This window comes from Selaginella moellendorffii, unplaced genomic scaffold (assembly GCF_000143415.4).
Source record: "Selaginella moellendorffii unplaced genomic scaffold, v1.0 SELMOscaffold_35, whole genome shotgun sequence".
Classification (NCBI taxonomy): Eukaryota; Viridiplantae; Streptophyta; class Lycopodiopsida; order Selaginellales; family Selaginellaceae; genus Selaginella; species Selaginella moellendorffii.
In genome coordinates, this window is record NW_003314296.1 from 1,133,718 (window position 1) to 1,159,957 (window position 26,240).

Here is a 26,240-nt window from a genome sequence, read left to right on the forward strand (position 1 = left end):
AAAAAGATTTTAGGGTTTATCAGTTTCTAGGGCAGGGAATGGGACGCCACAGCTCGGAGGACAGGCATCGATCGCGCAGGTACGACAACGAAGCGGAAGATAGAGCTAGGAAGTCCAGGAAATCGAGGCGCAGCGATTCCAGCGATGATTCCGAGCGCGAGGAGAGGAGGAGGAAGCGGAAATCCGTGAAGAGGAGAAAGAGAAGAGACGAGAGCTCTGGCTCGGAGATTGAATCCGATGGAGAAGATCGGAGGAAGAGGCATAGAAAATCGAGGCGCGACGAGAGCGATGCTTCTTCCAGCGATGATGAAGGGAGAAAGTTTACTGAGGAAGAACTTAACGAGTACCTTGTGAAGAAAGCTCAAAGAAAGGTACTACAATTTTTTTTTTCTTTCTTCTCTGCATGACTTTGATTTGTCATATGTCCAGGCGGCCAGGGTAGCGAAGAAGCTTAAAACGCAGACTGTGTCCGGCTATTCCAACGATAGCAATCCTTTTGGAGACTCCAACTTGACTGAGAAGTGAGTGAAGTTTATTCGGCATTTTCGGTTTGGAGTTGATTGTTTTTCGCGGTTTTGAGTTGATTTTTTTTCGCAGGTTTGTGTGGAGGAAAAAAATAGAACGTGATGTAGCAAATAAGAAGATGGACTTGAAAGATCTCTCCGTGAAAGCGGAGAAACTGCGCCAAAAAGAGCGGATGGTAAGATGATACGGTGTTACTCTCCTGGCTGCTACTAAAACGAACTCCTGTTTCTGCAGAGAGAAATCGAAAAGGTTAAGAAGAGACGAGAAGAAAGGGCTATAGAAAAGGCTCAACATGAAGAAGAAATGGCCATGCTAGCGAGAGAGCGAGCAAGAGCAGAGTTTCAGGACTGGGAGAAAAAGGAAGAAGAGGTTTGTTTTTTGATATCATTGTTTTAAAGTCAAATCTAACATTTTATTGTGGATTGCAGTTTCATTTTGATCAAAGCAAAGTGCGTGCTGAGATTCGCTTGAAGGAAGGCCGGGCAAAACCAATTGATGTTTTGTCCAGAAATCTAAATTCTCCCGACGAGTTTGATATTGCCATAACGGAGCCATATAAGATATTCAAGGTTTTTAATCTGTTTTTCGATTTTCGTCTTGCTCAACCATTCTTTGCTTTCAGGGACTTACCGTCAGAGAGATGGAAGATCTCCGTGACGATATTCGAATGCATCTGGAGCTAGACAGGACAACACAAACGCACATTGACTTTTGGGAGGCCATGATGGTTGTTTGCGACTGGGAGCTAGCAGAATCACTTAAAAAGGATGGAGTTGATAAAGCTAGAGTTCGTGGTGAAGAGCCCGGTCAAGAGCTGATGGCGGACGATTTTGGACTACACAAGAGCGTTGATCCGGACGTCAAGACTCTTCTTCATAACATGAGCTATCGCCAACTGGAAGAAGAACAAGTGAAGATTGAAGAGCAAATGCGGTCTGGATCAGCGAAGATTGTCGAGTTCTGGGAGTCCTTATTGAAGAGGTTGCAAATCTTCAAAGCCAAGGTACGCACAAAGTTCATTTCCTTCTCACAATTGCTAACGAAAATTACAGGCTCGCCTACGAGAAATATACTCGGATGTACTTCAGCAGCACTTGCAACGTATCGATGAATCCGAAATAAACAAGATTTCAAACGAAGATGAGGAGGAAGCGATGGTCACAGAAGAGCTAAACAGGTCTCCAACACCTGAGGTTGAGCCTGAAGTATACGACGACGACGATCCAGGGTCATTTTCTCCTCAACTGGTTCATGACTATGAAGCTGACGAGATTGTGGATCCCGAGACCGACAGAGCAGAACTTGTAAGCACTAAAACCTGTTTTTTTTTTTTTTTTTGGTTTCATTTCATGTGTGACTTGGATTCTTCCGTAGGAACGCAAGAGGGCTGAAGTTCTTGAGGAGCAACAAAAGAGGTTACAGGACGCCTCTGGTCCCAGCGAAGAGGAAAACATCGAGCACGAGAGGGCAATTGCCTTGAAGGCAATGGGAAATATGGAAGAAGGCGATGCCATACTTGGATCCGGGGCAGAGGTCAATCTGGAATCTCAGGTACGTAGAACTTCTGTTTTCGATATATTGATGCTAGGCTTCCGCCTTTGCAGGTTTACTGGTGGCACGATAAGTACCGCCCGAGAAAGCCCAAGTATTTTAACCGAGTCCACACGGGCTACGAGTGGAACAAATACAACCAGACGCATTATGACCACGACAATCCGCCGCCGAAGATCGTCCAGGGATACAAGTTTAACATTTTCTATCCCGACCTCGTTGACAAAACGAAGGCACCGACTTATGCGATCGAGAGAGATGGAAGCAGCGGGGAGACGTGCCTCATCAGATTTCACGCAGGCCCTCCATACGAAGATATTGTGAGTGATTTGTTCCTCGTTGTTTTCTTGTTTGTTTTTTGGTTTCCGTGTTGCTAAGATGGTGTGTGTGTGTTTGCAGGCTTTTCGCATTGTCAACAAGGAATGGGAGTATTCACACAAGAAAGGCTTCAAGTGTACATTCGAGCGAGGTATCCTTCATGTTTATTTCAACTTTAAGAGGTACCGCTACAGGAGGTGATGAGATCCTCGTGAGAAAGATGTGTAAGCAAACGCGCTATGCAAAACTTTTGACAGATCGCTCTCGCTGTACGTAAGAAAGCAAAAAATTGACATAAATGGAGTCAAGATCACAGGCTTGATGGATGTATTCCAAAAAAATGCGAAGCTTTTGAATGGAGCCAAGAAGTTGATGGGTATCACTTGCTTACACTTTCCTGCCACTGGAAAATGAAAATGCCCACCACTCTTTCATTCAAGTAGTCCGCTTTCTTTCCATTTTCTGGAAGGCAAGACCCACGCTCACTCGTTGCTCTTGCTTCGCTTGCTTGATGCTACAGTTTTGTTCCCTCCATTCACACTCGAAAATTTAAATTCCTTTCTTGGCGCGCGACCTTGGCTTTCGCTATGATCCATCAAAATCCAAGAGATTGCTTTCGCGCTACGCTCAGTCCCTTGTGTAGCTGATCTGGTAGTACCAGAGTAGAGTTATTAGTGGACAGAGAGTGGACACCCACAAGAGCAATCATGCCCAGCTTTAAATCTGGCCTTTATTCTTGCTTGCCAGTTAGTGTTGTTAGTTGTCTAACTAACACAAGATGATCGATCATCCATAAACCCCAAATGTGCGAAATTTATCTAGAGAAGAAACAATGTCTCGTTTATTGTGCATGCCCATGAGATCTAAATTAAAACCATATATGAGATTGTTGATTAATCTCTCCCATCAAGTTTATGCTATCATCTCATGTTTGACATTGACAAGGTTTTGCATGGAAGCATGTTTGTTACGCTTCGAATTGCACGAGGATCAAGAACACTTCAACCTCGCAGAACAGCAGAAAATGTTTAATATGTTCAAGCATCAACTGGTGCTTATATAAAAAATTTCTTAAAGAAAAAAGCCACACTCTCAACAAGAACAGCAGCTTTCTTGTTTAAAAAGTGATGAAAAAAACTCTCTCCAGGTACCCTCTCTGAAATGAAATAGACCAACACCAACAACTACACAACAAGCAGCAAATTCAGAAAAACAGGTTTGGAGTCAAAGTGAGAGCAGCCTTTTGTCAGTGCTGGCCTGAATTCTGAATCATCCTGTAGTGCCAATTGCACTAGAGAGGAGAGTCAACCAATCCAAGTGAGAGCAAGAAAAAACAAGAGAAAGAAATCATACATATACTTGAGAGCAGACAATGGTTGGATGCAACTTGGAAGGAGCCTCTTCTCTATTTTATCCTTCTTTTTACTGCTGCTGGGTTGTTGTAACTTGCAAGTATTGCCAGAACTTTTACCACTGGTTCTTCAGTTCAGTTCAGAAGTTACTGAGGAACCACTGCTTGATTGATGTTGGTGAAGTGCTGACTTTCTTCATCAATGATCCATTTAATGGATCTCTCCTGCTGTTGTCTGTTAGCTGCTTGAATTCATGAGCGATCCTTCCTGGATCTCTTGCACACTTACCTTGATCTTCGGGAAGTAGAATTTGATTACCCACGAAGACGATCGATCGAGATCATAGAGCAAGCGTCAAACCAGCCTATGCCAGAAGAGCTCCGTGAACACCTCCATGATCGTCGCATGGAACTCCGGCGGGTTGAGCGAGAGATAGCGCTGGAGGAGCTCCCGGAATTCGCTCATCTTCTCCAATCCATTCGCGGCGCTCATCTCCAGCATCGAGTCCTTGTAGTCTCGGTATGGATCCACCGAGAACTTGGCCACCGCCACCCCTCCCACTTTCTTCTCCGCTGGGATCTTCTCGTGAGCTAGAACACCGCAATCGCAATTGCCGCAAATGGAAGACGAAACCATCTTCTTTGGCTGCTCCTTCTCCTCCAGCTCCAGCTCGCCGATCTTTGACGAGCAATCGGGCGATGGGAAGTGCTTGTCACCGGCGCTCTGGACAGATCTGATGTAGTGATCGAGGGAGAAGAAGGAATCATCGAGAAAATGGCCACCAGAAGCCACCGGAGGGGCAATGAAGACATTCTTGGAAGTGGCCTCCAAGCGATCCACCAGGAACTCGGAGCTGAAGCGATCCTCGTCGAGGCATCTATCGTCGCCGCTGGCAAAGGAGAGCTCCTTGTCCCACGAGTAGTGATTCTGATCGTCGGCAGCCGAGGAGGAGGTGCTAAGGCGGTATCGCGAGGACGAGCAAGATCCCGAGTCGGCCTGATCACTCATCACTGGAGCCGTCTCCTCCCTCGCGAGCTTCTTCTTGCTCTTCTTCTTCAAGATCACCTTCTTGGTGACGAAATCGTCACCGACCTGCGTGACGATGTTCCAGGACTTCTCTTTCTCCCAAATTTCGTCGCTCTCGGCCTTGTTCTTAGCGCTCTTGGCCGAGATCTTCCTCTTGCCCTGGATTTGGAACTTGTAGCTGTCGACGACCATCCCGGCGGTGCTAACCGCGCAGGGATTGCAAGCCAGGAGGAGGAGCTGATCCAGCCCCGCCGATTTGCCGCAATGCTGCTTGTTGCCGATGAATGCCGGTCGCGATTTCTCGTATTTCGCCATGGAGAGCGGCTTGCTAGGCGGCGAGCTCCTGGAATTGGAGGAATCCCTCCTAGCCCTGTACCTAGATTTGAGATAACCGAGCGAGAAACACTTCCTTGTTAGCCGGAAAGCGCGCAATCGCTGCAAAGCCAGCCTTAGCCGCCTCATTGATTGCTACACGCCAAGCGCAACGAGACGATCAAAGCGAGCACAGCCAGTGTTCTAGCAAAGATTCTTCCGCAAATCCATCCTCCCTGAGCAAGCGAACACGCCGCGATCACAGACAAGGCGTCAGTGAGCGAGCCGCGCAGGGAAGGAAGAGCCCTAGCTACGCGCACACACAAAAAGAGACAGCTCTATAGCGTCGCAGAGACCGTATGCTATGGCCCAATGTGTACGGTGTGGTCCCCAAAAACCATTTGAATTCTCCCGCGCAACGTGCCGCCCTAAAAAAACGTGTGCGTGTCCGTGATACGAAGTGGCGATCATCTTCTCTTTTTGACTCTTTTGGCGCGTCGTGTGATCCAATTCAACTCCCTTGGATTTTTATTTCGGATAAATTAGATGGAGTGTTTCTTCGCAGAAGAATCTAGGCGATCATGGCGTTTAGATCCAAGAGCCCTAACCCTAGAATTCAATTGCGCGCTCCCGCCCTCTGCCGAGATCTTGCCACGTGTCGGGATCTGGTGATGAGCGCGCTGGTGAGCGCAAACATGCCGTGGACGCGCTTGAGCTTGCCGCTCCGGGCGAGCGATCGCAGCTGCCTGGCCAGCGATCGCCGGAATTTCTTGGGGAGATTGGGGCCATACTTGCGCTTGATTCGGTGGAGGATCGCGGCGCTGCTGATGCCGCGCTTGGATTCCAGAAGCGTCGCCAGGATCAGCATAGGGATTTTAGGGATTCTCTTCCTCTTCCTCCTCCTCTTGCGCTTCATTCCCTTCCAGATCACTCGCTTCCTTTGTAATTTCACCCTGGATCGTCCTCTAGAGCTCTCCTTTCTCCTCTTTCTTGCTCCATGGTACTCGATATAGATCCGGCGTCCACGCCTGCCATCGCCAGGCAAGGGAATCAAGCACGCATTTAGGGTTTGTCGGGAAGCTCCGGTCATCCTCGAAAGAGAGATTTGGAGGGAGAGGGATCCAGTGACATGGCATTGGATTAGGGTTTGGGGCTCTTCGATCTCCGGCAATCGATCGGCCGCGCCACGAGTTCCAGCCAGCAGCGATGATCATGGGCAGTGCACAAGAGTTTCGAGTGTGGGGTAGCATGGGACCGCCGGATGGAACTGTTTGTGGGGTCATAGATCTCTGTGGACATATGCTGGTATACTGTCGCTATCTGCAATGCGCGACGACTAATAGGTGGAGCGCAACTACGCTCCCGAGAGATTGTTGTGGCAGCTTTCTGATCACTCCCGGAGGCCTGTCATGGGCGATTGAAATTCGGGCTTGGGTTCGTGGTTTCTGGGGCGATCAGGGATGAAAGGGCCCGACGCCACAGCTAGAGGCGGACAGAGTGAGCACCACGATGATGCCTCCAAGCAATTGGTACCATTCTACAAGCTCTTCGCATTTGCCGATAGGCTGGACTACCTTCTCATGTTTCTGGGAACCGTGGGAGCGATTGGAAATGGTCTCGCGATGCCCTTCATGACTCTCATCCTGGGCCAAGTCACGAATGCGTTTGGAAACAATTTTGGCGACCCGGGGAAGCTCTTTGATGCTGTCTCTCAGGTATGGGATTCATCTGTTTTTTTCTTGTTCGTTTGATTTCTTTTTGCTGACTATGACGAACAGGTCGCCGTGAGATTCCTCTATCTTGGCGCTGGCGCAGCAGTTTTATCATTTTGTGGTATGGATGGATTGTTTCCTCCGAAGAGGTCTCACTGTTTTTATATCCATACAGAGGTTGCTTTCTGGATTTGCACCGGTGAAAGGCAAGCCACTCGCATCAGGAGTCTCTATCTGCAAGCAACTTTACGTCAAGATGTTTCGTTTTTTGATAAAGAAACGAATACCGGGGAGGTGATCGAGCGTATGTCGGGGGACACTGTTTTGATCCAAGATGCCATTGGAGAGAAGGTTTGGATCTTTTTCATTCTTTTGGAAGTTGGTCATTGTTTTTTTCTTGCGCAGGTAGGAAGGTTCTTACGGTTTGTAACAACGTTCGTCGGTGGATTTGCTCTGGCCTTTATCAAGGGCTGGAAACTTACACTCGTGATGATGTCGACTTTGCCTCTGCTGGTTGCTGCAGGAGCTACACTCGCTATACTTGTTTCGAAAATGGCTGGAAGGGGTCAGGTTGCGTACGCTAGAGCCGGAAATATAGTAGAACAAGTTGTCAGTGGCATCAGAACGGTATGGTTTGGATTTTTTTGCACTGTAATCACATTTCTCCTAACAATCTGAAGCTTCTATCAGGTTGCATCTTTCACAGGAGAGATTAAGGCTGTGGAGGACTACAACAGTGCCTTGAAAGATGCATATAATGCCACCATTTTTCAGGGTCTAGTCTCTGGATTGGGGATGGGATTTGCTCTGTTCACGTTCTTCAACAGCTATGCTCTGGCGTTATGGTATGGCTCAAGGCTAATTATCAATGAGGGGTATAGCGGGGGTACAGTTCTGAATATAATCATTGTCGTTCTTCTAGGAGCAATGTAAGTGTTTGATATGCTTTCAAGCTTTGGCGTTAACTTTTTATTCCTTTTGTGCAGGTCTTTGGGTCAGGCTTCACCTTGTATCGGGGCGTTTGCCGCCGGTCGAGCTGCTGCATATAAAATGTTTCAGGTTATCAACCGGACACCACAGATTGACTCTTTCGATACGAGTGGGATTACGCCCGGAACACTCAAAGGAGATATCGAGTTTCAAGACGTAGATTTTGCTTATCCAGCCAGACCAGAGGTTCAGATATTCAAAAAGTTTTGCCTTAAGGTACCTGCTGGAACAACGGCTGCTTTGGTGGGGGAAAGTGGAAGTGGAAAGTCTACTGTTATAAGCTTGCTGGAGAGGTTTTATGATCCAAGCGGAGGTCAAATTCTTCTCGATGGTTACGACGTGAGAGCGCTACAAATTCAGTGGCTGAGACGTCAGATTGGGCTTGTGAGCCAGGAGCCTGTTCTATTCGGTGCATCTATAAGAACAAATATCGCTTATGGAAAAGATGGTGCAACGAACGAAGAGATATTACTTGCGGCCCAGCTCTCTAATGCTTCGAAATTCATCAACAAGATGCCAGAAGTAAGTTTTGATAAATCGTTTTCTTTCCTGAGTAACTCTAGTAATTCTCACAGGGATTCGACACACAAGTTGGAGAGCAGGGGACGCAGTTATCTGGAGGACAGAAACAGCGAATCGCTATTGCTAGAGCTATTATAAAGAATCCTCGTGTTTTACTACTTGATGAAGCAACGAGCGCCTTGGATGCTGAATCCGAACACGTAGTTCAAGAAGCTCTTGACCGGTTCATGGTCGACCGCACAACAGTTGTAGTTGCTCATCGTCTCTCTACGGTAAAGAATGCGTCTCTCATATCTGTGGTACAAGATGGAGCCATTATCGAGTCAGGTACGTATCCCGAGTCTTCTGCGCCAGTGTCTTAAGATGACTATCTTTTCCAGGTACACATGTTGAGCTGCTTAAAAATCCCGACGGTGCATACTCTCAACTTATCCGACTTCAAGAAGTGCACGAAGAAAGTGCTCCAGCAGTCGATCCCGATCAGGTAGCAGCTCCAAATGAACGGGCTCTGAGTAGAAGCGGCAGCAAAAATTCTTCGGGACGGTGGTCGGGACGATGGTCTTTTGGCAGTAGAAGGAGCCGCACGTCATTCTCGATCAGGAGATCGGGCGGGGCCGCCCCCGAGATGGAGTTTGTGGAGCTCGAGCCCAGACGAAAGCGTTTCTTATTTTGCTTTCGCTCTGAGACGAGCGAGGACGTTGAAGCGGGCAGGGACGCGGACCCCAAGGATGTCTCTATATTTCGAGTTGCAGCTCTAAACAGGCCAGAACTTCCGATACTTATTTTCGGATCAGTGGCCGCAGTCGCTCACGGAATAATTTTTCCAGCCTACAGTCTGTTACTATCGAGTATGCTGGCCACGTTCTTCGAGCTCGACAAACACAAAGTCCGAACCGAGTCAAACTTCTGGGCGCTGATGTTCGTCGTGATGGCTGCTGGCAGCATCGTCGTTTGTCCTTCTAACTTGTTCTCATTTTCAATAGCGGGTAGCAGGCTGGTTAATCGTATCAGGCAAATAACTTTTTCGAATATCATCCGACAGGAAGTCTCGTGGTTTGATACACCGGAGAACTCAAGGTACATTTCATCTTTAAGTCTCCAATCCAGCTTAACTTTCGCGTTGATCAGCGGTGCCATCGGTGCCCGGCTTTCGTCGGATGCTGCTAGTGTTCGAGGAATGGTAGGAGACTCTTTGTCCTTGGCCGTGCAAAATGGATCAACCGTTGTTGCGGGGCTTGTAATTGCATTCACTGCAGACTGGCAGCTAGCTCTTCTCGTCCTGGCAATGGTGCCTGTTCTGAGCATTGTCGGCCTTCTCCAAGTCAGGTTGATGACGGGCTTTAGCGCTGACGCCAAGGTAGACATTTCCTGCTTCTATCTTGTTTAATCTGTGAGCGTTTTCTTTTAGACCACGTACCAAGAAGCGAGCCGAATTGCAACGAGCGCAGTGAGCAACATTCGCACCGTTGCATCGTTTTGTGCGGAGAAGAAGATGCTGGAACTGTACAAGCAATCGTGCAAGAAGCCTCTGGCCAATACTGTTCGCATTGGATATATCAGTGGTGCTGGTCTTGCCATCTCCACTCTCGTGCAGTTCGGTTCGCAAGCTCTCATCTTCTGGTATGGTGCCCGCCTCGTCCGCCAGGGAAAGACAGAATTTAAGAACGTTTTTAAGGTCCTTGGAAGTTTTCACCTTTTCGTTTTCTTCTTGGTGCTCATGATATTCTTTCCACTGACAGGTGTTCTTTGCTATCATCTTCACTGCTCTTAGTGTCTCCCAGACACTGGGACTAGCTCCAGATCTTTCAAAGGTGAAAGCTTCCGTCGCTTCGATCTTCGCTACCATCGATAAGAAGTCCAAGATCGACGCAGCAGACCCTTCAGGAAGAGAGTTAGAAGATCTCAAGGGCCATATTGACTTTCGGCACGTTAGCTTCCGGTATCCTACCAGGTCTCACGTACCGATTTTCCACGACCTGAGCTTCTCCGTTCGAGCAGGGAAGGTAGTGTTTTCCTCTCTCTCTCTTTTTGTTTTCTTACTTCGAGTTTCTTGCCTCAGACATTGGCTCTAGTCGGAGAAAGTGGCTGTGGGAAATCAACAGTGATTTATCTCCTAGAGCGATTCTACGATCCCGATGGAGGCCACATCTTGGTAGACGGCGTCGACATCCGAAAGCTCCAGCTCCGATGGCTTCGCCAACAAATCGGTCTTGTCAGCCAAGAGCCGATTCTCTTCACCGGAACCATCCGCTCAAACATCTCGTATGGAAAGGACGGCACTGTGACTGACGAGGAGGTAGTGAACGCTGCGGTGGCCTCCAACGCTCACGAGTTCATCACGAGCCTCCCAGACGGCTACAGCACACAGGTTGGCGAGCGAGGAATCCAACTCTCGGGTGGACAGAAGCAGCGGATCGCCATCGCCAGGGCTATCATCAAGCAGCCCAAGATCTTGCTGCTGGACGAAGCCACCAGCGCTCTCGATGCCGAGTCGGAGCACGTCGTCCAGGCGGCGCTCGACCGGATCATGGTGGACAGAACAACCATCGTCGTCGCGCACAGGCTCACGACGATCGTCAATGCGGACATGATCGCGGTGGTGAAGAATGGATCGATCGTCGAGAAAGGGAAGCACTCGGACTTGGTGCACGTCGAGGGAGGAGCTTACGCCTCGCTCGTCAAGCTCCATGCCGCGGCTTAGACATCCCACGGCTATTATTTAAACTATGAATCCAACGGTAGAGTTTTGTTGGTTTAATCTGTCGGTGGTGAGAAATGAATGAATCTGACGGCTCTTATTAAACTATGAATCCAACGGTAGGGATTTTCTATTTTCAGGTGACTATGGATTGACGGCTATGATTTGTTCTGGGCGGTCTTTTTGGCGCGACGCTATAGAGTCCAGACTATTCGGAAAAGAACAAATATCCGGCCATGCGGCGCAATGGAATAGTGCCACGTCGGAAGGTATCCACGTGTCACGCAAATGCTGGGCAGACACGTGGTCGGACGAGAATATCCCGCACCGCGAACCAAGGCGTGATGCCACCTCTCTTTGTCCCGAGGAAGTATTTTGTTTCGATGCTAGGGCAGCGTTCAGATCGTCGACACGCTCACGGAATCTCTTCTTCCTGCTTGGAAAATTTCGATCCAGCGATTCTTCCATCCATCGATCCACCGCCAGGTTTTCGTGTTCTTGCGATCGAGGAGCGCGGTCATGCCAGGATAATGCAGCCACGCAATCCCGATCTTCATCGATTGAGCAGCGCTTTTCTCCTCGCCAGGGCTTAGGGTTCTTGAGCTAGCTTCTCCTTCTCTCCCTCACGCGTCAAATGCAAGGCGCTACAAAGATCGCATTGGCAGCTGCGCTTGGAAATCTTCTCCAGGGTTGGGACAATGGCGCCATCGCCGGTGAGTGATCAAACATTCAAGCCAGCTTTATGTATGGCATCCATTTTTCTCTCTCTCATTTCGGCATAGCTTCCTTTAGAACCATCATTTCATGTTTTCTTTGCGATTTTGCTTTCTCGAATGTTTTATTCTTGTCACTAACGTGTATCTCTTGATCTTGCTAGCTTTCTGTTTCCATTTCTCATGTCCTTCTTTGCGATTTTCTCGATTGATTTCTTCTTGTCACTAACGTCTTGATCTTAGGTGCACTGCTTTATATCAAGCCAGAGTTCCATTTGGAAGACAAGCCCACTATTGAAGGCTTCGTTGTGGCTTCCACGCTCCTTGGAGCTGTATGTAGCACAGTCTGTGCTGGTCCAGGGGCGGACTGGCTTGGAAGGAAGCTGATGCTCATCTTATCTTCGGCACTTTTCTCAGTAAGCTCGTGCGCTATGCTCTGGTCGCCAAGCGTCTACGCGCTCATCGCCAGCCGGTTTCTCGTGGGGACTGGCATTGGACTGGTCGTGACCATCGTCCCGATTTACATCGCTGAGACGGCTCCGTCGGAGATCCGAGGGCAGTTGGCAACTTTTCCACAGCTCCTGGGATCTGGCGGGCTGTTCGTCGTGTACATTATGGTGTTCTTCCTGTCGCTAACGGCGGATCCCAGCTGGAGAATGATGCTGGGAGTTTTGCTCATCCCAGCTCTTCTGTACCTGGCGCTGGTGATATTTTACTTGCCCGAATCGCCAAGGTGGCTCGTAAGCAAAGGCCGGATGCTGGAGGCTAAGTATGTTCTACAGCGGCTACGCGACAGAGACGACGTTTCAGGCAAGTATTTGCTTGTTGACTTTTTTTTTGTCTTGTGACTGATCCTTTGTTTGACAGCGGAGCTCGCTCTTCTTGTCGAGGGTCTCGGTGTCGGTGGTGAGGCATCACTCGAGGAGTGGCTACTCAAACCCGCACCGGAAGACGTGCTCGAAAACGGTGTCCCGCAAAAACACGAGTCTCAAATCAAGCTTTACTCACCCGAGGAAGGTATCGCGTGGATTGCCACCCCAGTCGTAGAAGAACCGGCTGGCCACTCGCTTGTGCCAACCTTCCCCAGCTTTAGCATGAAGAGCGTCCATCTCATGGATCCTCTTGTGCAACTTATCGGAAGTGTACAGCAGACTCAGGAACACCACCAAGCCGTTGAAGGACTCGAGCGTGATTATCCCGAGGAGCCACATTTCAAGGAAGAGGAGGACAAGCCACGCGATAATGGCTACGAGTCAGACATGGAAGAAGGGATGGTGGGAAATCTCGACGAGTCGAACCTCGAAGCGCCGCTACTTCACAAGCGGTCTGGCGTGTCAAGCAGGGACAACTCGGGAGCCTTTGAGGACGTGGAACAGGGACATGAAACAGTGCCGGAAAGACGAGGAAGTAGAAGCAATCTGGTTTCTCGTGGCAGTATGCACCATGGAAGCATGCCGGAGTCTCTTGGAAGTGTGGGAATCGGAGGTGGATGGCAACTGGCCTGGCAATGGTCTGAGCCCGAGCAGGGAACGGGGCATACAGAGGAAGGCGGCTTCAAAAGAGTTTTCTTGCTGCAGGAGGCAGTGGACGCGTCTGGCCGAATTGTTGGATCTACGGCATCGTTACCAGGAATTGCCGAAGGGGACTCTATTCCAGCAGCAGCCATAGTTGGACACCCAGCGCAGTCGATGAGGGATATCATCGGTGAGGCTCCAGTTGGCCCTGCCATGCTGCATCCTACGCAGACAGCTACGAGCGGGCCTGCGTGGTCGGACATATTTGTTGGCGGCGTCAAAAGAGCTCTTATCGTTGGCTTGAGCTTGCAAGTCTTACAGCAGGTATGATTTTTTTCTTTCTTAAGTTTCGTCCTTGATGTATCCGAGCTTTTACTTCTCGTTGTTTGCAGTTTAGTGGCATCAACGCTGTGCTCTACTTCATTCCACAGATTCTCCAGCAATCTGGACTAGCTGTTTTACTCTCGGACGCTGGTATCAACGCGAACTCGGCGTCTATACTAGGAAGTGCCACCACGTCCTTGCTCATGCTTCCATGCATTGTGTTGGCCATGCGCTTGATGGACCATTCTGGCCGTCGGTGAGTAGATGCTTTCGCTAGCACGAGGCTTTTGAGATTTGACGCTTTGGTTTAACAGGCAGTTGCTGCTTTCAACGCTTCCGGTGTTGTTGCTGGCACTGGTGGCCGTGACATTCTCAAACAACTACCTCCGTGCTGGGCTCGTTCAGGCAGTCATTTCCTTCCTCAGCGTGACGCTCTACGCTTGCTCGTTCGTGATGGGATTTGGGCCGATCCCAAACATCCTTTGCTCGGAGATATTTCCAACAAGGGTCCGTGGCCTCTGCATAGCAATGTGCCAGGCCACATTCTGGGTGTGCAACATCATCGTCACGTACCTCTTCCCGATTCTCCTCGTCCGACTCGGCCTGGGAGGAGTCTTCAGCCTGTTCGCATTGGTTTGTCTCGTGTCGTGGATTTTCATCTTCCTCAAGGTCCCGGAAACGAAAGGGCTGCCTTTGGAAGTCATCTCGGAGTTCTTCGCTATGACCGATCGCCTCGAAGCCAAGAAATCGTCAACTTAAGCGCAGGTAACTTGCACTGGAGAGTTTTCGGTTTTAACTTGTGCATAGTTTATCCAGGAAAGATGGAAACACATCTTTTTCACTCGAGTTTAGGGAGTTTACGTATGTTCGTACATATAGTAACGAAATAAGAAAACGATGATTGATTCTTGATTTATAGTCTGGTCTGGGTAAGTCAATCCTCTTCTTCCTGACATTAATCACAGGCAGGTGGGAGCTCTATCCATGCGATCTCTCTGTGCAGCAAAACTCGCTTTCTTGTGAGAGAAGGCTTTTGTACTTTGGCAAAGAAAAAGGTACCAAGCTTTCAAAAGCAAAAGAGAGTTTGTTGGTTTTTAACATGGAGCTGCTGTTTTCGTGCAGGATTGTCGCTATGGAGTAGTAACTTTCAAGCCAGGAAGCCAGGGAGGTGAGAACTTTGCTTTTTCTCTTGTTGTTCTACAAACTTAGCAACTTAATTTCGCAGCTAGGAGAAGACGACGCGGAAGATGCGAAATAAGGAGAGATTGCTGGTAATATATCTCTCCCTGCTCTAGTCTGCGATTCTGCTGTCCTTGGTTCTTCATTACGCGCCGTTACAGCTTTTATTTTTGGTTCTTCACCTCTTGCGAAGAAATTCAGTTCCTTCTTTTGTTACAGAAATTCATTGCGCCTCGCTCACCCACCGAGCACACAAGGCGAAGCGACTCGCGAACGACTCAATCCCACATGACGATGGTGGAAGGACGCATGGGATGAATTTGTCATGGACAGCATCAGCTTGAGAAGCCACATCCTCGTCGAGCAGTCGGGCCTTGCAAGGATCCCAGGTTCGCTCTTCTTAAGTTCCATTCATTTTTTTTGCGAGTTCTTTAGATAGCTCCTTTTTTTTTCTCGCACAGGGAGTCTCGAGTCCCGAGATGAGCCTCGAGCGTCACAGTCCTGTCGGATTTGCCTGATGGGCGTGGAGCAGGAGTGGATCCAAATGGACTGCGCTTGCAAAGGTGAGCTTGCCATTGCTCATGTCGACTGCGCGGTGCGGTGGTTTAGCATCCGAGGGAACTCCTCGTGTGACGTTTGCGGCGAGGCCATCGGCAATCTCCCCGCCCTCTCCCCGCGCAAGCCCTGCTACCAGCAGCAAGATCAAAGCTATCCCGTGGTGCTCGACCAAGACGATGACGACTACTATGATCCCATAGACAGGTATGCTCTAGCGGGCGATCCATCGATCGATCGTCTTGCTAACACAAGTGGCCTCTCCTTGGGCAGCTCTTGCAGTAAGATCGCAGTGCTGGTTGCGAGCTCCACCATCGGATTCTTCAGGCAAAAGCTCCGAGCCTTGGCAGAGTTCCCGTAGGGGCCATTGAATGCGCATGAAACTGGTTTTTTTAAATGCGACGGTAGGATTTGCGACACGTGTTCTCCTGGATGGAGCCAGCTGTCTGCGAACGTGGCGACACGTGTACGCTTGAGTGGGCCAGCTGTCTGCGAAAGGGGGTCAGGAATTCGACACGTGTGAGGCCAGCAGTGCGACGCGTGTTTGCTTGAATGGATCCAGTCAATCTCAGTCAGTTTAAAGTAGTCGAACTTTATAGAATTGCGAGTTTCATGTTTATAGTCAACGCAAAAAAAATCATACAGAACATTGCGAGAACGGAAACAACCAAAGAGAACGCTGGATTCTCGCGATGATCATCCCGGGTACTTTTCCTTGCCGGGCGATAGCCTCCCATTCTCGAGCCTGGCAACCAGCTGGTCTACATCCACACCAGTATCATCCTCGTCCTCCTCCTCGTCTCCACCTCCTCCTTGCTCGGCCCCCCCGACGCTCTCCTCCTCGATCTTCCCCAGGAGTATTTGCTCCCAGAAGAAATCACTCGACAAGAGGCTGCTCTCATCGATCTCCCCTGCCGGATCCACCTCAAAAGCCATGCTACCACTATCATCACCCAAGCTGGAATCCGGAGCACCAAAAACTCCACTGCCGCTCGAGCCGATCCTCTCGAGTCCTGGATCCCTCCTACCACCGCCACCGCCACCTTTCGCCTTGGCGGCGGGGATCATTCCGTCAATCACCCCTGAGATCATCCCGTCAATCACCCGGTGGCCACCGAGATCATCCTCCGCGGCCTCCAAGCCATCAACAGACGAGGGAAACAAGTCAATCACCATATTGGAGCCCGAAGTACCCGACGATGACGACGAGCTAGTGCCACTAGACTCTCTAACGCTAGCCATGAGCAAGTTTGGATACTTCACCATAGATCCCCGGGGAGTTCTCCGCTTCTTCTTCACCTTGGAACTCGAGGCGAGCTCCTGCTGCTGCTGCTTGTGCTGCTGCTGCTGCTCCTGCGCGCCTAGGATCTGCTCGGCCTGCTCTTGCTGCTGGAGGAGCTGCGAGAGGAAGGCCGGGTTTTGCATCGCCTTGGCCAGGAAGGACATCATCTGCTGCTGCCGCTGCTCCGTCACCTGGAGGCGCTGCATCATTTGCTGCATGCCGCGCTGCGTGAGGATTTGCTGCTGCCGCATCCGGACCAGCTCCACCATGAGCATGTTTCGATCGCGGCGCAGCCGCTCCACCTCGCCCTCGACGCCTCCAAACTGGCCAACTTCCACGCACGGCTGCTGTTCGGCCACCACGGTGCTGATACTGGGCGACGATCTCGGGCTGCCGCTGCTCGTTCCGCCGACGTTTCGGCGGCGGTGGATGTTCTTGAGTAGAGACTTCTGGCCCCGGAGAAAGTCCTCGTTTGCGAATTCCCATCGGTCGGGATCGACCTTCTTGAACCCCTGGAACGTGAAGAAGTACGAGGTAAGAATCAAAGCAAGCAAAACAAAACGATGGCTATGACTAAAGACGGAAGAAAACAAATGAGAAGCTTTCACTCTAGGTACTGTCTGACATAGAAGACCATTCTAGAAAGATGAGGATCTAGCAAAGAGAGAAAGAAAATCCAAGAACAAGAGCTACAAGACGAAGAGAAGACAATGTCCTAGCAAGCAAAGCAAGAATGCAGGTACTATGGCATTGGAGAGAAAATTTCCCAATGGGATCGCCCACACCAAAGACTTACATATGTGTTGAGCTGCCTCACAAAGCTCGAGTAATTGCTGTGCTTGAAGTACCTGGGAAGGAGATCGCGGGAGAACTCGGGCGGATTCCACACCACGAAGCTGTTGTTGGTCGCGCTCCACGAGATTATCCCATTCGTGGCTGGATCGTCCACCATGTCGTATGTCTTCGTGAGAAATGGAGGCGGCGCATTGCCCTGGAGCGCTTCCAGCGGCTGCGGCGAAGCGGCGCTCCTCAAGCCGGATTCCTGCATTCCCTCACTCCACGCCGGCGAATCCATTCCAACAGATCATCCGCGCGACGATCGCTGGCGATTGATACCTGCGCGACGATGTCCCAGACCCTAGAAAAATTTCCCTCCTCCCCGGGAGAGGCGGAGCCATTATATACCTATGCGAGCTATGGCGATTCATGTTGCATAGGAAGTCTCTAGAATATTCTCGCACCCGCTAGAGCCCTAAGACAGTCGCCGGCCAGCTGGATGCAAATATCTCCCGACCGCGATACGTGGAAATATCTTGGCGGCACAGTTGCGCACGTGTCAAGATCTCAAACGTCCGTTACAGAAAAAACCTAGCACAATAGCGGTATACATGCTTTTGGATGCCAATGGGCGGGTAGCACGGGAGGGAAGATATGGGAGTGACAGGTCTATGCATGCAAGTCTCCATTGATCGGCTCGCGCCATGACAGAGCTCAGCCGCCGGGTACGCAAGGTGTCTCTGTGTCTTGCAAACCATGGCTAAACTCAAGCAGCAAAAGAGCGTGTTTCCAGCAGCAGTGGAGGATCAGTAAGAACACACTTGGATCGCTTGGGTGGCAGGGATATACTTTAGGGGAGAAACTAAAATCTTTGATGGACGGGTTGACCCATCCATTCTATGGACTAAAGTGGACTAAAGTGAAAGGAGAAAGTCAGAGAAAGAACGCATGAAGTTGAATGGGCATAATTATTTCAATGCAGTAAGAGTTTGAATGCTGAGTTACCCAGTGACTTCTAAGGTCGTCGTGAGATGTCTATGGGTTTTCGACGTTCCAGAATGCATCGCTTTGCGGTGAGGATGCCAGCTTTGGAGCTGGCAGCCATGTCTGAAGCCATGGCAATGTAATTTTGCGATTCAAGAATATTTTATTCAATGGAGTGTGAAAAAAGTTCCAAAGTGACTTCTAAAATCGTTTCGTTTCGTTTCATTCTAGGTGGATTTTTCTTTTTTTTAATGTTAGAAAAACACTGCTACAGGACTCTTCTGTCCAGTTTGTTGTCAAGCCCCTGTCAAGCGTGGTCAAGGGACGCAATCCTTTTACTTTGGCTTTTCTGAGACTGATGTTAAGTAGCATGGCCCGCAATCAGAAGGACATCGTGCAAAACCGCTGCCTTCGTCGGGTGTTGTTTTCTTTTGTGCTCTACTGGCCGGTCTGTAAATCTCACGAAAACACAAACCAGTCGAGTTGATCATAACAACAGGAATGATGGTGATCCTCAAGTTGGAGGTGGAATGTAGGAGATGTCTTAGCTTGAAGCAGATGGTGTTAGAGTTTCATTTGAAGTTGGCAACGGTGTGGTTCAAGGATGGCCAGCAGCTCTTGGTGGAGGTGTGTTGTATTCACCAAGTCAAATGTGTTCTTTTGTGTTGAAGTAGAATTGGGAAGTCGAGGAGTGGTTCTGCAGCTCGCTGTTGGTTGTAAGCTATGCAATCTTGGACAAATTCGACAGTTTTGATCGCTTGAGCGCATAAGTAGCAAATTCGTCCCTCCCAAAGCACTTTGCATATGTCCCAAGTGCCAAGCTCAGAGTGAAGATGGTGGTAGCCTGTTCTGTATTGTGCCAAAATTCTGCGATGTTTCCGTCCCATGGGTCAATAGTAATTGTCCGATCCTTGTTGACTGTGGTGGAACTTTTGATCTTGATCCGCACCTTGGAGCCACCATTCAAATGCTCATTCAAGCCAGTGTGCTGGGACATAGGCAATGTTTCATCAAGCAGAGTGTCAAGATCCATTCCACGATATGTTGTTCACAAGCAAAGTTTTTGCCACTACCCTTGTCCAGTTGTGTCTGCAAGGTCAATGGTAGCATAATTCTCTCGCATAATTCTTTGGCGCATCAGGTTCAGAAGGTATTGTATTGTGTTCATCTAGATCGGGAGCATACCAGATTCCAGATCATGATCGCAATGGCACCTTGTTGCAACCAAAAGATTTAGTTGCTCCATTTTCTTCCATACAGTTTGTCACGTGAACCTTTAGTTGAGGGAATTATATCTCAATTGCAAAAGAATATTTGCAACCCTAGACCAAGTCATGAGCTACCTCATAAATGCTACCTCCCTCATCAACCAGGAATCCTGTCTGACTCAACAAAAGACTTGTTTTCATTAATTCGTTCATTACAAGGTACCAATGAGACCCACGGATTATAGTAAGCTGTTTTGATGATCTGGTGAGCTGTTTTGCCACTTGCTGGTGCTCACCAAGCTCTTCATTGGTGCTGACATGTTTGTTCTTTCTCTTAAATAACGTTGTTCCTACAGATTGACGTTGCTGACTGCATGAGCAGTGCATGCAAGCTGGTGCTGCTGGCATCATGGCTACTAGAAGAAATAGTGTGTAGTGGTAGCAAGACATGATACTCCAATACTCTCACCAGTTGAGCAAAGGTGTATCACATTCTCCTTAAGAGCAGCATTGTTCCACAAAATATCAAAAGTCATCATTTGAAACTCAAATGCATAAGCCGATGCAATTTTAAAGCTTTGGCACAATGCCCTGCTCCAGAATATTCGACCACCCGCCTAAAGAATATCACTCTAATATTCTGTCCTACATTTGCGGGCCAGCGGACGGCTCCCGAGCGCGGTACGTGGACATATCTTGGCGGCATGGTTTCTTACAATTGGCTAGCACAAATAGTAGGTTAGCTATATAGAGTATATGATTGTTAAGCACAAAATACAAATAACCAAAAGAGAAAACGCTAGAACGCTAGAAGAAGAGTTGGCTCCACACGGAGCTTTTGAGATTGGAGTAGAGGTTGTAGAGGGAGTACTGCTGGAGCTTGGCGACTTGGTACCAGGTGTTTAGAACAACGTTGTTCTTGTCAGTCCCAGAGAAGGTGACAGTGATCCCAATGCTGCAATCCACTCGGCCGCCGCGATGCCTGCAATGCGAGAGACGAACGGCGCAGTCGCCGCTCTTGAGGCACACGAAATCGTCGCGGCCGTCGGAGCACGACTTGCAATCGTTGCCCTTCCAGAGCATGTTGATCAATCGGCCCTTGCGGAACTCGAGCACCTGGAAGAACGGGGAAAGAGGGGCGCGAGATGTTTATAAAGATCCTGTGTGATCTTGAAAGAGAAGCTCACCAGGGTGAAACTTGTGACGATCTTCTCGTTGTCTCCGACGAAATGTGGCTTGGATCTGGCACCGAATCGGCTCCCCGCGTAGCTGACCATGTAGAGTTCGTTTCCATTGTCCTGAAAAGATCACCACGCAGTGAGAACAAACAAAGAACGGCGAGAAAACCAAGAACAATTTCACACGAAGTTCCCATTGATCTAGCCAGATCCGCAAGGAATGCGAGCGACTTACAGCATTGAGGGTGCTGGTATCGTTGACAGTGAGCAAGCTGATCTCGTCGACCCTTGGCCGGAACGCCGCGATCCGGCCGCTGTAGAGATTGCTCAAGCGGCGATCGCAGGGCGAGAGCTGGGAGCGGCCGAGGAAGAAGGAGGAGTTGCTGCTAAACGCCAATCCAAACGTGAATCCATCCAGAACCTGAACCCTAGTGTCGCCACACGGATTGAACACCGGATTCGTGTCCACGGCCGCATTGATCGATTCCAGCATCGCCATCGCCAGCGCTAGCGCCACAACGAGGAACCTCGCCCCGCTCCTCCCCCATGGAAGAATCGCCATAAACACACACTCACTACAGCTGAGAATAGGGTTAAGACATTGATAAAGAATTAAACTTACATATGTGCAAGAATATACTTTGGCATCCTCTTCATCCCATCCAAATCAATATCAATATCAATATATTGATATTCACATCAATATCAATCAATATCATCTCTAGAGCAGATAAATATATTAGGAATTTTATTAACTCAAATCTAGACCAGATTTATACAAATCACAATCACAAAGGTGGAAGACAAAATACAGGAGCACCATTTTCATTTTTTATGAAATTATTCATTTCTCTTTGCGATGTCCTTACTTGATCCTTTACTCCAGTATTACATGTTGTAACTAATACAGTATCATACATTTCAGCACTACAAGAACTTAGAAAACCACCGCCAGACACTAAATCCCCTTCATGATTTCCATAAACTCTGTTGAGATCTAAATACTCGTCTTCAAAATCTGGCGGACACCTAACATGGACCCATTGCCTAAAGAAAGCAATTTCTTTGCAGGTGAATTTAAAATCTCGACACACCTCTCCCTGCCAAAAAAATAAAAATAAAAATAATTAATGCTAAAACAGAAAAATAATAACACTTACAGCAACATAATTATAATAGGTGAAAAGCGTCAATGCAAAAACTAATTTCAAAGCAGCATTCATACTTGTTACTATGCTATTATGCTAATGGCAACATAACCAATATTATTTATCACAACTCAGTAAGAACAAAGAAAGTGGGCTTGAACTATGCTTCTTAAGCAAAGTGGCCTTTAACTATGCTTCGTTTTTAAAAAGAAAAAATAAAGAAAGTTAATGTACACAAACCACCAAAATGGAACATAAAAATTGATGCCTATACTGTTTGTTTGCTTCCATGGCCACTCATTTGTTCTTTGTTCTTTGTCCTCTTCTCTATGTTCCTTGTTCCCACCCCTCTTTTTTCCCGTGGCTTTTGCTCAGCAGAAGCAAAAGCAGACTGTGAGGTCATGTGCATCAATGGCTTCTAGGAGCTTGTCATGTTGGGTCTTCTATCCAGATTCGCATCTCAACACTTTGGCATGATATTTACTAGAGAATGTGGGTAGCAGCCAGGGATGTTTATCCTGAAAATAAAAGAAACTTCTTAAAACTAAGAATGAAAATCTCACAAGCAGATTCCAAAGCATACATTTCAGCATTATATATATATATAGACACACACATACACACACACACACACACATTAATATACAAATCCAATAATGTAATATTTCACACTCAAATGTTAGGTAGTACACAAATTTTAGAATTCTATACAGCTCTTCTAGGAGGCCAAAGTGTCCAAACTTTTGGAAATTGATTTGCAATATATATTTTTATAATAAATAATGTGGTAATATGTTTTATGATTAGTATAATACTTCTTTATATACAGTGTTAATTGTTAAGACTTGAGGGTTATATTAAATTTGTTGTCCTTTGTCAAGGGGGTGTTTTGCATTTTAATAAGTAGATTATCTGGTAATGTGCATCTAGAAAAAGCAACATACAGTTAGGCAAGTGTGACAACAAAGTAATGTAAATAGTCCTCAAACTTATTTAAATGTTTGCCCTTTACATTTAAAAATTATTAGACAATAACCCTAAAAAACTACCTGGTCAGTTTCATCAGCGAGACGAGCGCCTGCATTTAAACGCAACACGAGCTCCAGCGTTTTGAAACTCGACTTACAGCCCTGAGTCCCATGGATCGGTGGGTCGCTGGGGGATCTAGCAGCCATGGTGGGAGGTTTGATCCCAAAAGATGTTGACAACAATAAACATCCTGACCACCACCCAACTTAGTACTATTTAAATAAAAGGATGTTTAATCACAAATATTTTAAGACCTTTAATAAATTAAAAAAAACATGCACTTTTATTCATAGCTTTTTCCCTCTATATTTAAATCCTTATAAATTGTCTTTTGAGTCATTCCCTTTAATTGTTTATATTCCCTACAAATTCACACCCTCGGAAAAAAAAATTGAAAGCTACAACTATTCCAAAAACTTTGCTCTCTTGACACTTTGTTTTTGGGTCAAGCTCAACCAATGGTAAATTGGACCCTTGCCAGATGTTAATCTCAACAAGTAGTGTGATTCATTTAACTAATTAACAAAGTTACATCCAATATCTTTCTGATACCAAAAGTAGATTTATAAATTTAGACTTCCCAGCTTAATACGATTCAAATAAAAGGACGTTTAACCTCAAATATCTTAAAATTTTTAATCGATTAGAAAAAAAAAAGTGCACTCATTCTTTATAGACCTTTTCTTTTTTATATTCAAATCCCTATGGATCACCTCTTTAGTTGTTCCCTTTGTCTATTTAGAGTTTACAGTATCCCTTTATATTGGCCAATGATTATTTAACAATTTAAATGAAAAGCTTTTAACAATAATTTGGTCCCATTACATAAAGGAGATATATTACAAGATAACAATAGCACCTTCTTTGATTATTAATTTATGTAGTGGCAAACTAAAGGGGTAATTGAGTTTAAAATTCAATTGAAAAGTCCTCATGATGGTGAGTCTATGTTTTAAAGTGTATTGTAGTTTTGATATTATAGTATTATTAATTAAGAAAGCGTTCATCACTAAGTGGGGCTGAAGTAACTCCTTTTCAGAAAAATTTATATTTGTGATATCTTCTAAATGTGGAAATACAAAATATTTTAGAGAAGTTATAATAATTTTATCAAAAGGAATAATTATAGAAATAAGAGGTAATGAAATATCTCATACATAATTATTTCCATATCCCACTTGCAACAACCAATCAACCCATTGTGTATAAGCTGAATCAAGAAGCATATTATTATATAGTTGCATTTCCAACAGTGTTCCAAAATTTATTAATTCTTACAGATGTTGCTACAATTTCAGCTCTATGGCCAGGATTATAGGCAATTTTTTTTTCTAAAAACCCCAAAATTAATAATAACAATACCACTGTTGTTTTGTTTAAAATATCTCAAATGATGATCAACTATTGTAAATGCATGTGTATGAACCATATTAATTTCATCCTAAATAAATAACGGAATAGCTTTAATTTGTTTTCCAACTCACTATTAATTTTTATTTATTGGAAGTGAATTTTAAATGTTATATGAGATGTGTGACCATTGTAAAATAAAGTGCTTGTTATACCAGTTCATGCCATTCTTTCAATTTTGATATTAATAAATATTTGATTGTATATTATTGTATTTATCACAAAAATTCCACCAGTGCCACCCAAACCATCAATAAATATAAGGAAAATTATTTCAGTGGAATGTTCACCTATTATGTATTTGAATAGAGTTTACTAGTCATTGCTAAAATTAGAAATCTTATTATTAAGGGAAAGCAAATAGAAAGGACTGTTGCTTTGGATTACATATGCAGAGAGAGCTCAGAGTGATGGTGGCAAGTGAGAATGATAATATGCAATTATGATATTTAACATTGACACTGTCATCAATATCTGGCATATAAAAATATTCTTGTAACTTGTAATTATATATGTTTATAAATTGAGTTATTAAGTGCATGATTTTCAACAAGCATAGGCAATTGATGATTTTGATTTCTTTTTTCCATATAATTTCATTTTGGAGTTTATATCTATTTAAGATAATTCAAAATAAAAATCTGGGTCAGTTCTTAAGAAGTTTTCATAAAACATATTTTTTAAATATCTCCCAAAAACTTAGTGAATATTTGGGATTGAAAATTATAAGTATAAATAAAAATAATTGCCTAAATTGTGAAAGCATTCTAAAAATAACAGCTTCTTTTATATATTTTTGCATTTCCATATGGAGACCTATAAGAAATTTCACTTGTTAAACTTAACAGTTTTCAAATCATCAAATGATGTAGAAGTATTAAACATAAATAATAAAGTTTAACATTAGATGGAAAAATAGAATATTTCCAAGGAATTACTTGTTTTTTTCTTCTTGGTTGTGAAGGGATTCTCTTGTTAAATATATAACTTAAAGGATTTTTTATATACATATAATTTTATACATTTTTATTAAAATTATTAATTTTAAACGATTTTGCTAATATGGTACCATTTTTTGTTGCACTTTCTAATTCACTTTGTTCCAACCTTCTAAAAAATATACATTTTGTTAATTTTGGAAGGTGAAATAGAAGTTATGTTGTAGATATTGAATAACTATAAATTTTAAATATGAAATTTCTCTAAATAATTTTAATGTGTAGAAACATACTAAGTACTATATAAGTTGTTATTTTATCTTAAGTTAATCTTGCCTCATTATATATAATTTTTTGAATTTTCATTGTAGCACAATCATTTCTTTTATGCTTATAAAAGATAATAATAATAATTATTTAATACTTTAATAGATGTATAAATGTTAGTATTTATATGAAATATGAAGACCAAGGGTACACTATAATGCTATATGCTAATATTAGTGTAGTGGAATTTTTAGAGCCATCAAGATTAGTTTTAATTTGAATGACTCACTCCTATATACAAACTAGATTTTGGGCTAATTAAATATGCATATTCATTTTCATATTGTAGGGGCAACTTTATACTTGCAAAATGTTTGGATTTATACTTTTGATTTAGATATACTTTTTGCATCATCTAAATTTTTCTTTTTTTTTATAGCGTTTTCTTTTTGTTCATCTTTATGGTAGAGCATCAACTTCCTCCTCCTTTGATTTTGGAGAAGAAATTAGTACACTTACTTAATGCTATGTAGTAATCAAACTAATTAATAGTGACATTCACAACTACTTTTACTGTCAATCCTCGTATTTGACTGGAGTTCTTATATGGGAGTGTTAGAGATGATGTATACTATTAATTCGATTACTTTATAATGATTATCATTTATCATTTTTGGGATGATATTTAACATTTGTATGAATTTCCCATGTGTCTCCAAGAGACAATA

The 26,240-nt window shown here is 45.6% G+C and overlaps 6 protein-coding genes across 8 annotated transcripts; 3 read left to right on the plus strand and 3 right to left on the minus strand.

Moving 5' to 3' along the window:
- The first annotated feature begins 9 nt into the window (after nt 1–9).
- On the plus strand, nt 10–2,595 carry LOC9657549 (cactin). Its single transcript, XM_002977698.2, has 10 exons — nt 10–371; nt 430–521; nt 598–700; nt 760–894; nt 954–1,094; nt 1,148–1,528; nt 1,578–1,829; nt 1,900–2,076; nt 2,130–2,396; nt 2,476–2,595. The coding sequence occupies exons 1-10, from the start codon at nt 39–41 to the stop codon at nt 2,593–2,595; spliced, it is 2,001 nt and encodes a 666-aa protein (XP_002977744.1). The 5' UTR covers nt 10–38.
- A 799-nt stretch (nt 2,596–3,394) lies between these two features.
- On the minus strand, nt 3,395–5,405 carry LOC9656836. Of its 2 annotated transcripts, none has more exons than XM_024682870.1 (2): nt 4,035–5,405; nt 3,395–3,970 (listed from the first exon to the last, which is right to left on the minus strand). In XM_024682870.1, exon 1 carries the CDS (start codon nt 5,232–5,234, stop codon nt 4,101–4,103), a length of 1,134 nt encoding a protein of 377 aa, XP_024538638.1. In that variant the 5' UTR covers nt 5,235–5,405; the 3' UTR covers nt 3,395–3,970; nt 4,035–4,100. The 2 variants fall into 2 exon arrangements, with proteins under 2 accessions (XP_024538638.1, XP_002977897.2); XM_002977851.2 differs by having other exon boundaries at nt 3,395–3,973.
- Nucleotides 5,406–6,513: 1,108 nt separating this feature from the next.
- On the plus strand, nt 6,514–11,066 carry LOC9657550 (ABC transporter B family member 4). Its single transcript, XM_024682773.1, has 12 exons — nt 6,514–6,799; nt 6,863–6,917; nt 6,972–7,147; nt 7,202–7,423; nt 7,487–7,725; nt 7,783–8,308; nt 8,362–8,635; nt 8,689–9,385; nt 9,437–9,665; nt 9,717–9,983; nt 10,048–10,311; nt 10,368–11,066. Exons 1-12 carry the CDS (start codon nt 6,545–6,547, stop codon nt 11,007–11,009), a joined length of 3,846 nt encoding a protein of 1,281 aa, XP_024538541.1. The 5' UTR covers nt 6,514–6,544; the 3' UTR covers nt 11,010–11,066.
- A 299-nt stretch (nt 11,067–11,365) lies between these two features.
- On the plus strand, nt 11,366–15,724 carry LOC9656837 (monosaccharide-sensing protein 2). 2 transcript variants are annotated; one of them, XM_024682740.1, is made up of 11 exons: nt 11,366–11,719; nt 11,963–12,529; nt 12,587–13,557; nt 13,626–13,813; nt 13,872–14,322; nt 14,365–14,612; nt 14,680–14,725; nt 14,783–14,828; nt 14,956–15,125; nt 15,198–15,498; nt 15,565–15,724. In XM_024682740.1, the coding sequence occupies exons 1-5, from the start codon at nt 11,641–11,643 to the stop codon at nt 14,314–14,316; spliced, it is 2,250 nt and encodes a 749-aa protein (XP_024538508.1). In that variant the 5' UTR covers nt 11,366–11,640; the 3' UTR covers nt 14,317–14,322; nt 14,365–14,612; nt 14,680–14,725; nt 14,783–14,828; nt 14,956–15,125; nt 15,198–15,498; nt 15,565–15,724. The 2 variants fall into 2 exon arrangements, with proteins under 2 accessions (XP_024538508.1, XP_024538507.1); XM_024682739.1 differs by having other exon boundaries at nt 11,367–11,719; nt 14,374–14,612.
- A 159-nt stretch (nt 15,725–15,883) lies between these two features.
- On the minus strand, nt 15,884–17,805 carry LOC9656838 (heat shock factor protein HSF30). The gene is made up of 2 exons (XM_002977852.2): nt 17,370–17,805; nt 15,884–17,085 (listed from the first exon to the last, which is right to left on the minus strand). The coding sequence occupies exons 1-2, from the start codon at nt 17,646–17,648 to the stop codon at nt 15,988–15,990; spliced, it is 1,377 nt and encodes a 458-aa protein (XP_002977898.2). The 5' UTR covers nt 17,649–17,805; the 3' UTR covers nt 15,884–15,987.
- Nucleotides 17,806–20,265: 2,460 nt separating this feature from the next.
- LOC9657551 lies at nt 20,266–21,320 on the minus strand. The gene is made up of 3 exons (XM_002977853.3): nt 20,956–21,320; nt 20,730–20,840; nt 20,266–20,658 (listed from the first exon to the last, which is right to left on the minus strand). The coding sequence occupies exons 1-3, from the start codon at nt 21,280–21,282 to the stop codon at nt 20,350–20,352; spliced, it is 747 nt and encodes a 248-aa protein (XP_002977899.2). The 5' UTR covers nt 21,283–21,320; the 3' UTR covers nt 20,266–20,349.
- Between the last annotated feature and the right edge of the window lie 4,920 nt (nt 21,321–26,240).